The sequence below is a fragment of the Sceloporus undulatus genome, chromosome 8, assembly GCF_019175285.1.
Source record: "Sceloporus undulatus isolate JIND9_A2432 ecotype Alabama chromosome 8, SceUnd_v1.1, whole genome shotgun sequence".
NCBI lineage: Eukaryota > Metazoa > Chordata > Lepidosauria > Squamata > Phrynosomatidae > Sceloporus > Sceloporus undulatus.
Window position 1 is genome coordinate 4,889,048 of NC_056529.1, and position 12,336 is coordinate 4,901,383.

Consider the following 12,336-nt stretch of genomic DNA (forward strand, 5'->3'; position numbering starts at 1 on the left):
ACTAATTCTTGCATAGGGTCAGAATCTCAAGAGGCTGCATCAGGAATGCAGGACATGTTCTCCAACATTAACCTACCCATGTTTTAAGATCTTTTGGGGAGGCCCTTCTGTCTCTTCCATTACCCTGGTACACTTTATGGGAATGTGACTGTTCCCACGCTCTAAAACAATAAATAATAATAATATCAATAAACTCCCTTCCCAGAGAATTTAATGTGGCATCCTCCTTCTTATCTTTCTGAATCCAGTTAACAACCTTTTTATCCCAGAAGTAAGATGAATTCTTTTTAAGGTGAATTTTTTAGGTTTAATGTGCTGGGTTTTTATTTGCTGATTTAATTTTTTGTTGTTGTTGTGGCTGGTTTTTATTTTATTTTACTGATAGTTAAATTTCTTTTTAAGTTTAAGTACATCGTGTATTTTAACCATGCCTATGTTTTGCTGTAAGCCACTCAAAGTCCCAAATTAGGCAAAAGGCGCCACATCTCATATCATTCTCATCACTAGCTATGCTGGCTGTGGATGATGCCTTCCAATAATACCTGTTGGAACTATATGTTTCCTGTTCCGGGGATAGACAAACCAGAGGTATATTGGTCCCTTTTGCATTTGCACTATTGGAAGATAATACCATCCGGAGCAAAGATCAACACAACTGCAATAATGCTCCTGCTTCTTTTTTTATGGGCAAATCTGCTTTGGAGTTTTACAAAATCCAAAACATGTGAAAGGACCTTCTTGGTAGTAGCACCCAAGTTGTGAAATTCTCTTTGCTTCCAATCTGATTTACTCTTATCCTACATAGGCTTTTCTTTTTCAACAACCGTCAAGATTTTTTTTGGGGGGGGGGTGTCTGTTTTTAAACTGCAACTATTTAATTTTATCATTGCATTTCAGTGTAAGACTTAATGTGATCGGGAGTGGCATAGAAATTATAAATAAACCTAAATAATAAAATAAATAAATATTGCAAAATTTGGAACAAATTCAGAGTTGAATTGATTCGAGTGATCCTTTGATCGTTTCGAAGAACACTGTTTGGAACATAGGACCTTCCTGAACCTACATTTTATAGCTGCTGTGTGCGGGGGGGAAAGCTGTAAATTGATCTTTACAGTGGAGAAATGGCATCAGGATAAAACAAATACAGATGCAAGCCTTTATGAATTTATTGGATAGACTAGTGCTGGGCTGGGTCTACTGTTAGGACAGTGAGGCAGTGGCTTCAAGTGGCAATTGGTAAACAGTGGCGTCATCCCTATTTTGATTTATCACCAGTGTTACTGTAAGCGTTTACCCAATCATCCTTCAAATACAGTTGGCCCTTCATATCCATGGATTCTTTATCCACGGATTCAACCATCTATGTCTTGAATATATTCCAAATTCCAAAATGCAAACCTTTATTTTGCCATTTGATATAAGGGGCACCATTTTACGATGCCATTGTATTTAATTGGACTTGAGCATCCACAGATTTTGGCATCCTGGAACCAAACCCTAACAGATAGCAAGGGATCACTGTATTTCAAACTTCGCTCCTCCATTTGAGGGTTCAGTTTGAGTTGACTCACTTACAGCAGCTTGGCAAAAAACAAAACAAAACCATACGAAATCTTGGAAAATTACAGTACACTTCCTACCATATATTTAGTAAGAGAACACAGTGTCTCGTCTCTAGTCGCCACTACCTTCAAGCATTTTTCGTTGTTATCGCGTGTGATGTTCCAGTACACCAGGTTTTACAAACCTTAATTCCTAGAGAAACAGTTCAAGGGGTTTAATTTTCCAGTTTGAAAGAAAGCTTTGATTTGCTTTCTTCTGTTACACACCACCTTTTGTTGCAGCATGAAAACAGGGAGACTATATTCTCAGCTATGGGTGCTGGGCGGGTATACTGAACCAGGAAAGCAAACTAACCTGTTCGAGTGTCGTAATATGAACAGAACGAAACACAAAGCTAATATTCCACCGGTGAATAATACAGGAGAACCAGCCACTCTTTTCCCATTTAGTCAGACTTTGTTGTCCTGTGTAACAGCTTGTACATACGCGCATACCAGACTCTCGGACAATGCTCCAGGCACAGGTAGTAGATCTCTAGATGATCTTCAGTAGATTTGTAAGGATTATTGATACTCAATTGTTTTAATAATAGTAATGACTCCTCAATCCTAAAATATACAGTGGGCCCTTGGTATCTACGAGGATTTGGTTCCAGGACCCCCCCATGGATACCAAAATCCACGGATGCTCAAGTCCCATTGAATACAACGGATAGTAAAATGGCGTCCCTTATATAAAATGGGGGAAATCAAGCTTTGCTTTTTGGAATTTAATATATTTATACAATATATTCAAGCCGTGGCTGCTTGAATCATCGGATACTGAGAGCCAGCTGTACTACTGAAATGTAGATCATTTAGGCTGAACCTGGAATGGATCTGCACTCTAAAATACTTTTCCGTTGTCCATTTAATCCTTCCTATCTCACCTTTTCAGCTGCTTTTTAAAAGTCCCCGTTTCTCTCTTTTCTTCCCAGTTTCCACTTTTGTCCCCAGCTTACTTCAGTTGTTGCAAACAGAGTTCAAGGTGCAAAAGTAGTTTGCGCTCAACTGAAAGTAGAAAGAGGAGGAGAATCTTGCCTTTCCCAGTAGGTTCAGGCAAAAGCAGACTGCTGCAGCTTCTCTTGACTGTTGTGTTCTTCCTTGTGGATAACTTTCGCCATCTTGACCACAGTCTTGGGCACAAACGTCCCATTTTCATCTGTGAAATATTGGAGAGTGTGCTCTACTCTAGTTCTAACTTCCATGCTCAGTCTGCAATCTCTATTTTGGGATTAAGTGGTTTTAAACAAACAAACAAAAAACACACCCATTCAGTTGGCATTCAAAGCCAATTCCTGGATTCAGAATTCATGTTTTGTATCAGACGCTAGTAGATGGATCTTTGGATTCCAGTAAAAACAAACATCAGCGCGCACACACTCATGCGCACACGCACACACACACACATCTGGGGGACCAAAGTTTGGGAACCAGCACTATAAAGGTGGTTGTAACTCTGACCTTTTTAACTGGAGATACCTGCTGAGATTCATCATCGTCATCAACAACAACAACATGCAGTACACAATGCTCTGAGCTATGTTCCCTTGCTCCCAAATAATCCAAATTATTTGCAAACCCAGCAGGGATGACAAGGCAGTGAACACTACAATTCCTCAAATTAATACTTTAAACTACTAGAAACTCTAGTCTACTTCACACGGTCCTGGGCAATCTATTTGTATCTCAGATTCAGCAAGCTAATATGCTCCATCCTTGGTGCTTGGCTTCTAGAGACAGCAAACAAATGAGCTCATGCTCTTTAAGGGACAAATTCTGGATGGTGCAGCTGGATCTCTGCTCCCTCCATCTTGGCAGACGCACAAGACGATGGTGCGTAAACCATCACAGCCCTTTCGAATCTCAGCCTGGATGCTTGCGTCAAATGAGGAGAACAGAATTTCTAAATGTTGCTCACACAGGACATCGTGTAGCTAAACTGACCGAATTTGTATACTTTTGAGAGCAAGTTGCACTTGCAGCTCTTAGGGTTTCTTCCTGGAAGTGTTTTCATGCAGTTTTGAGGAGGTCTGTTTCCGATCGGCCTTTCCAAAAAGTCGCTGGAGATGTTCTTCTACAAGGACCAAAGGTGTAGAAAAGGCATAGGCAACTGGTGCCACTGAAACGTTTGGAGACTGTAACTCCAAGTAACCCATCACCATTGGTTATGCTAGCCAAGACTTTGAATCTGTATTTACTTGCAGCTGATATCAAATTTGTAATCACTACATCACAAGTGTCTGTGAAATTTTACCAGTCACATTTTCTACCAAATAGACATACAGTGTGCCCTTGGTATCCGCTGGAGTTTGGCTCAGCAACCCATGGATACCCAAATCCATGGATGCTCAAGTCCCACTCATTACAACAGCAGAGTAAAATGGTGCCCTTTATATAAAATAGCAAAATCCAGGTTTGCTTTTTGGATTGTAGAGTAGTATTACTCTGATTTCACCAGCTTCCCCTGCTATCTCCGAGCTTCATTTCCCATAACGCTGCAGAAGTGAAACTAAAAACACTGTATCAATGTCCACTTTTTGCTTCCTTGGGGGAGGTTAATGGATAACTTTGCCGTGACTGCGAAAGCATGTCATGTCCTCAGTAATCACAGATACAGGGTCTTCCAGATTATTGCTAGCGAAAGCATACTTTCACCCTATCTATGCTTTTTTCCCAGGCTCTCAATGTACAGGTATATCTCAGTCAAGGAAACAGATACATCCTTGGGCAGGACCTTTTTTTTGTTACAGAAAATGTGGCACCAGAGGTAGAAATAACATGAGGAAATTAAGCATAGGTTTCTGCACCACAAAAAAATAAGAGCAGCTCAATATGTTTCAGCAAACATTTCATCCAAAACTAACAAGATGCACATGAGAATTTAAACAAGCACATCAGGTAAGCCTTGTATAGGAGAACTAGTGTGAAACAGTGGTTTGAACTATGGCTCTGTAGGTCCGGGCTCAGTTCTCTACTTGGCCATGGAAATCACACACTCTCAGTCCCAGAAAGCCCCATGATAAATAGAACGCCTTAGGGTTCCCATAAATCCGAAACAACCTGAAGGCACACAACAACACTCCAACCACTACATCACACTGGCTCTCAACCCTAGCGATCAACTCTCTGGGTGAGAGCATTTTGCCACTGCCATGCAAACACTTGAATGCCAACACACCGTGCCATTCCACACACCGCTGCTGCTGAGGTATGCTTTGAACAGTTGGCAACTTAGGCAAGAAAACTGCAATTGTCTTCTTTAATATCTTTACCCAAACACACACACACCACACACACAAAACAATCACTATCTTGTTTTGTTGAATCCACTGAAGGATAGCATCACTGCTGAGAAAATGAATGCAGTCTAGAGCAAACAATGCAGACTTTCCAGCCATGTGCATTACCAGATGGAGTCCACTAATCCATCCTATGTGTCTATACACAGTCACAAACACACACCTGTTCTTTTTTTGTTTAAATCTGTATCATGTTGGAAAGTATGTATCATCACCCAATGGTGACTCAAGCAATACTTTTCATTGAAGTCATCCCTTACTTCATACCACACAGGTATCAACTTCTGGTGATTTATCAGCCTTTGAGTGCTCAAAATAGGAAGAGTCACAGTAGGATGTAGGTACTAATTTTGTTGAAAGCCATCATGTTTAAGGTAGAATTAATGTCCAACTACAGGGTCGAACTACCCTAAATGCACCAGATCATGTCTGATCTTGGAAGCTACGCAAGGTCAGCCCTGGTTAGTAGTCTCTAACAGTAGACTACCAATGTCTACTACCAATGCTGTGGGCTTCGTTTCAGAGGAAGGAACTGGCCAAACCACCTCCGAGCCTTTCTTGCCTAAGGTAACCCTATGAAATTTATGGGGTCACCATAAGTCAAGAGGTGACTTGAAGGGGCATACATACTGTACATACATACAATTTTTCATCTTCAAGGTTTGAAGTCCATCAAGTGGTGGCCTGGCGCAAAGAAACCAGCCTTCAGCTGGCTGTCTTTCACAAAATCCTGAGTTCATCCAGAGACATCCATGGCTCTAGAAGACAACCGCAGCTCTGTAGTATAGGTCATATTTTGTATACAGAAGCCAAAGTACAGTAGAAGTCATACTTGGCGTGCAGAAGGCCCCGAATTCAATCCCAGATAGCTCCATCTCCTCCTCTTATTTTAAAGCAGGCTTGAAAATATTTTCCTAAGGGCAATCTGCAAGACTCTTTAAAAGAATAAGTGCCTTGGGTGGAAAATGTCTGTTGCTGTCCATGAAGTAAGTGAAACTTGAGGTTCAGATTTAGGTATACAAGGAATACTTTGGTAGCAAGGTCCAGACTTAAAGGGTACAATGAGACATGGAGGAACCAGGTTCGAGTCCTTACTGAACCATACACTGAAATACATTAGACTACTTAATGCTAACCATTCTTTCTCAGCCTGGCTTCATGGAATTGTGAGCACAAAAAGGGGAAGAGGTGAACCACATACAGTACTGTATAGCAAAATAAAATCTACAAATTGCAACACACACACATATTTTTTTTAAATGTTGCTATAGGTTAGTGTTTATTAGTTTGATACGCAACTTCAGATGCAGACTGTAATTCGTCCTTTACAAATAAACCAATGTCTAGCCTCCTGTGTATTCACTTTACAAAACTTCAGTTAACCCAGAGGGAGAAATGAAGGTATGTCCCTCTGCAAGCAGTTATCTCCGAGACCAAAGTTTGCAAACATTACCTTGTTCTATTGAGACATCCGGCACTGAAACAAAAACAAAACAGAAACAGCAGCAGCTCATGGTTACAAAGTCTATTATTATTATTATTATTATTATTATTAATTTGCCCTTGCAGAGGAATGGAACATCCCACACGTGTGCTGTGTGTGACCTTTTTTCCAAGCCTCTTGGTATTATGAGAAAGAACAGCCACAACAATAAAGCAGATCAGGAAACTATGTAGTGCCATGATTTATATATGCCACACTGACAACAGCGTTACAAAAAACAGCTCCATTGGAAAAGCACAAGCCATAGCCTCCTAAACCAGTGGCAAAACTACCTTGGATCCTAACAGAACTGAACAGCCTCCAGTATGCCTTAAATTTGAGGATTTCTTAAATTAAAGAATGAAGGCTTCTACCTTGGAACAAGCCGAACCGTTCATTTTTCTAGACCGGTGCTGTCTACTGTGATTGATATTGATATTAGCCTTCGAGTTTCAGCAACTGAGACTTTCTACAGGCAAGATCTGTATTCTTCCAACAGCCTTTCTGCAATTGGAAGCTGCTTTATACTGACTCAGACCCTTGACCTACGCAACTCAGTATTTAATATGCATCCATTTGATCTGCATCCTGCATTTTTCTGAGCACTGAGACTCAAAGCATCCCACAGCCAGATTTCAGTAAGAAATTCAAATAAATAAAAATGCAATGCTTTACAATGCTGTGACACCATTAAACAAGTACTGTATATACTTGGCTATAAGTTGACTTTATACTGACTCAGACCCTTGGCCTACCCAACTCAGTATTTTCTATGCATTCATTTGATGTGCATCCTGCCTTTCTCTGAGAACTGCGGCTCAAAGCATCCCACAATCCCACTCTTAAGTCTGGAACGTGGGATGTAAACGGATCCCACATTTCCACAAAGTTGTCTTTTGCTATTTCCCCCCTCCCGCCACTTGACCTTTTCCAGTACAGTTAAAAACAAACGTTAAGATATTAAAAACAGAACTGCTGCAGCACCTAGTTTCACAAACATATATTTCAAACCCCATACAAAATCTGTCATGCAATGTCATTCCTTTCAAATCCCTTCCCAAAAGCCAATTTCTCCATGAAAACCAGATTCAAAGCCTCTCTGCAAATATGAACAAGTCAATAATCGAGCAACAAATTACTAAATTTGCACAACTACAGACTGATAGATTTCTCATTATCAACCCAAAAGCTTCTTTGGAAGGATATAATAATTGATGCCGGAAGTGTAGGAAGAAAGACACTCAATGATTTTCTGCTCCAAGCATCCCATGGATATTCTTTTGGCTAAAGACAAGATCTTATAGGTTTCGGAAAAGGTTCTTCAAATTCTGTTCCTCTCCATCTCCTGGGCCAAGAGAGATCTCCAGACCTTTCATTTTACTTATCCAGGATATTGCTGTTGTTGGGTGCTTTCAGGTCATTTATGACTTATGGCGACTCCATCACTGTGTTTTCTTGCAGAATTTCTTCAGAGGGGTTTGTCTTTGCTTTTCTTTTGAGGCTGAGAGAATGTGACTTACCCAAGATCACCCTCCTTTCTGAGTGTCGATTCCACTCCTAGCATCCTTTCTATACCACTACACCATGCTCTAAATAAATGTGACCCCAGAGCTGAGCTGTATTTTTGTTACCCTCCATATCCATGGATCCTTTATCCACAGATCCAACCGTCCATGGACCAAAGATATTTTAAAAATACAGTCGCCTCTCCATTCTCACAGACTTGAGATCTTCAGAGAGGCGACCTCCATTAATTTCAATGGGGTGCGCCACTGTGGCGCACACCCTGCACACACTCGTGGGCATGCACCCCATTCATGCCTATGGAGCTTGAATATCAATGAGTCTCCATTTTCACGGAGGGGTCCAGAACAGATCCTCTGCAAAAACGGAGGGCTGACTGTATATGAATTCCAAAAAGCAAACCTTGATTTTGCCATTTTATAGAAGGGACATCATTTTACTGTGCCATTGTATTTAATAGGAATTGAGCATCCCTGGATTTTGGTATCTATGGGAGGGGGTTTCCCCAATGGACACCAAGGGCCCACTGTATTATCATTACTATCACTGTTGTTGTTGCTGTTGTCGTTAAAAGCTCTCCATTTTATTTACTCGTAAGCTGCATCCACACTGCAGGAATGATCCGGTGTGACTCCACAACAAACAACAATTCCCAGAATTCCATAGCATGGAACCCTGGCAGTTAAAGCGGTGTCACACCGGATTAATCCTGCAGTGTCAATGCAGCCCAAGCCAAAAGGTGTGATTCTCCTCCACTTCCTGCAATATTAATATTATTATTAACATTTATTTATAGAGCACTGTAAAGTTTGCTCAGCGCTTTGCATAGCAAACACAATACAATACAATGCAGGATGCATTTTGCTTTTACATTTCTCTCTTTAAATCCCACATCCACAGTCCTTCGTCAAAGCAGAGGAAGATTATTTCAAAAGGAAAATTAAACCCTTTCCCCTCCAAAAGAAAATATTATCATGCACCACCAATTCATATTCACAGAAACTCACAAACGCACAACCCCAAGGCTGCACCCGCACTTCAGAAATAATCCAGATTGGCCCCATTTTAACCGCCATTGCTCAATCCTATGTAATTCTGTGGTGCCACAACAAACCACAGTTCCCAGAATTCCACAGCACCAGGCCATGGCAGTTAAAGTGGTGTCAAACCGGATTATTTCTGCAGTACGGATGCAGTCTTGGTGTTGTGCATTTGTGAGTTTCTGCAACAGACTCCTTCTTCTGGGTGCATCTACACTGTTGAATTAACGCAATTTGACCCCTCCCCATAATAGGGTTGTCATAAAGGAGGGATAACTTGCAGGTATGCAACAATGAATTTAGGAAGGGAAAGCTCTGAATTCATCCCTATCCTGCCCAGCCATGAAAATCCACTTGGGGCCAAGTCACACTATCTCAGCCTCAGAGGAAGGCCAAACCACACTTCCTGTGAAGCAACTGGCCTAGAAAACCCCTAACAGGGTTGTTGTAATGCAGGAATAACTTGTAGATATGCAACAAAGTATTTAGAAAGGATTAATTAATCCCTATCCTTCTTAGCCATAGAAAGTGGCCAAGACACACTCTCTCAGCTTCAGAGGAAAGCAAAGCCAAAAGGACCCCTCTGAAGAAAGTGGCCAAGAAGACCCTCCACAGGGTCAAGAGTCGGAAAGGACCCGAAGGTACCCAACAAGAGCATAAATGACCCCAGGGCCTCATTCCCACTGACAGATAAATTGGTGTGTGATCCGAGTCGATGGATCAATTCGACATCAGATCGTGGTTTACACTACATTTGCTCTGATCACATTTTCTGTCATCAAAATAACCCACTTGTGGTTCGCATTCACAAATGAATCGATTCAACACGATTCGGCTCCAGCAAATTTGAATTGATTCCGATCCGCTTGCGGTTCGCACTTGCGTTGAACCGGTTTGGTGAAAAAGATCCAGGAAAAATCAGCTGCGGGTTAAATGGATCTGGCGCATGGCCCCCCTTGCCGAACTGCTTCAGCGAAACGATTTAAGTGGGAACCAGGGCCGTTTGAATCGGTTCAAACTGAATTGCGATCTGGTTTAAAAGGTAGTGGGAATGAGGCCCGGAAAGGACCAGTCCGGTGATCCTAGCAGTGGTGCGGACTCACCGTGGCAGAAGCGAGGCTGTGGTCGGCCAGGGTCAGATGGTGGGGCTCCCAGCGTCGGAGGAACTTGGAGGTGAGGATCTTGCTGAGGAAAGTGCGTGGGTGCCGGACGACGCAGACCTGGATGTCGCCCTCCTGGAGGAGCTTGTAGCGCATCCCAGGGCAGTGGACCCCCCGGCGGCAGAGCGCCACGGCCCCCGGCACCTTGGGCCCTTCCGACGGGATGGACATCTCCCCCAAAAGGGGCTTGCTCTCCTCGATCTGGCGGGGGTCGCCCCCTCCGCCGCCCGAATTGCTCTTGAAATCCATCACTGGTGGGCAACAGGGTCCTTGACTGGTTGGACTGGGAGGAAAACAAAATCCTATGGAGACTAGTAGGATCCCTGACTGGTTTGGCTTGGAAAGAAAAGTCTTGACCGTGGAGACCAGGGTCCCTCACTGGTCGGCTCAGGAGGAAAACATTCTGCGGAGATCAAGATCCTTGACTGGTTGGACTGGAAAGAAAAGTCTTGTCTCTGGAGACCAGGATCCCTGACTGGTTGGACTGGAGAAGAAATATTCTGCGGAGACCGGGATCCCAAACTGATTTGGATTGGAAAGAAAAGTCTTGTCTGTAGAGATCGGGATCCCTGACTGGTTGGACTGGAGGAAAAAATCACTATGGAGAGTACGATCCCTGACTGGTTGGCTTCGGGAAAACAATTGTCTATGGAGACTGGGATCCCTGCTTGGTTGTCTTGGGAAAGAAAATTCTTGTCTATGGAGACCAGGATCCCTGACTGGTTGGCTTAGAATATATATATATATATATATATATATATATATATCTTGTCTATAGAGACCAGGATCCCTGACTTTGGGAGGAAATCTCTAGTCTGTGAAGAGCAGGATCCTTGACTGGTTGGCTTGGGGGAATATATATATATATATATATGTGTGTGTGTGTGTGTGTGTGTGTGTGTCTGTCTGTCTGTCTGTCTGTCTGTCTGTCTCTGGAGGCCAAGGTCCCTGACTGGTTGGCTTGGGAAAGTTTCTCCGGCTATAGAAACCAATATCTCTGTCTCTGGAGAGCAGGATCCCTTACTGGTTGGACTGGAGAAAAATTCCCTATGGAGACTGGGATCCCTGATTGGTTACTGGGAAAATAAAATCTGTCTATGGAAACCAGGATCCTTTACTGGTTGGCTTGTTGGAAGGGGAAAAAATCTCTTTCTCTCTCTATATATATATATTCCCTTCTTCTTTTGCACCCCAAAAAATCAAAACATACAAAATTTTCTCCTTGCATGCAGGAAAAATACAACATTAATTAAAAATTAAATGGAGGAAGTCTTTGCAAGGAAAAGGCAAAAGGGGAAGCAATCTCCCCAAATCCATATATATATATATATATATACACACACACATATAGAAATACACCCCAAAAAAAGAAAGAGAAGGAAAGGAAGCAATTGACAAATAATAATAATAGTAATAATAATAATAATAATAATAACCAGGACTCCTTATGATGAAGATTTCAGGAGGCTTTTCTTGCTGCTGGTTCCTTGGGTCTCCTTTTGTTTCCTAAAATTTGGGGGAGCAAAAAAAAAAAGGAAGGGGAAAAAATGCAAAGAGGGGCTCAGCTTCCCAAATCCATAATGGTCCATATATATATATATATATGCAAAAAAATTCAAATTGAAAAAGGAAGATCCAGATGCTGTTGCTGCTGCTGCTGCAAAGGGAGTGGGGAAGGATATGCCTCCTTTTTTAGGTTGAGACTTTGTTCCAAAATGCAAAAAAAGGGGAAGAAGAAGGAGGGAAAGGGAAAGGGGAAAGGGAGGGGAAAAGCCAAGGCAAGCCCAGGAGGCTCTCCCCTCCTCCTCCTCCTTCCCTCTCTTGGTGCACGTCTGAAGGCGGTGCAGACGCGTGTCTCTGCTGCTGCTCCTTCTGCTGCTGCTCCAGCTGCTCCTCTTCCCAGGAAAGAAGAAGAAGAAGAAGAAAGAGAGAGGCAAGATTGTTGCAATGGAGTTTCCGGATTGGCTGCTGGGGGTCACGTGGGGCCTGCCTCTGACGTCAATGCAAGCTTTGCAGGGCTCTCTCTCTCTCTCTCTCTTTTAAAGGAGGAAGGGATGGGGCACAAAGGGAAGGATGGAGGGATGTTGCAAAGGGTCCTCCTCTGTCAAGGAGACTGCTTTGGAAGGGAAGAGGGAGGCAGACAAATCATTTAATAATATCAATAATAATAATAATAATAATAATAATAGGGGTGATAATTAAGCATCCTATATTATTATTATT

The 12,336-nt window shown here is 42.4% G+C and overlaps 1 protein-coding gene across 3 annotated transcripts in view; it reads right to left on the reverse strand.

Annotated features, from left to right (window-relative positions):
* Positions 1-12,025, reverse strand: part of LOC121937511 (c-Maf inducing protein) — a 117,231-nt gene extending 105,206 nt beyond the window's left edge. Inside the window, exons 1-2 of one of the 3 annotated variants that reach the window (XM_042480749.1) lie at positions 11,550-12,025; positions 10,057-10,635 (exon numbers count right to left, since the gene is read on the reverse strand). In XM_042480749.1, the coding sequence (XP_042336683.1) occupies positions 10,057-10,362 (306 nt within the window). In that variant the 5' untranslated portion in view covers positions 10,363-10,635; positions 11,550-12,025. Of the gene's footprint in view, positions 1-6,763; positions 6,803-10,056 lie in introns of those variants that run through there. The other 2 variants (XM_042480748.1, XM_042480751.1) reach the window with 2 other exon arrangements.
* Between the last annotated feature and the right edge of the window lie 311 nt (positions 12,026-12,336).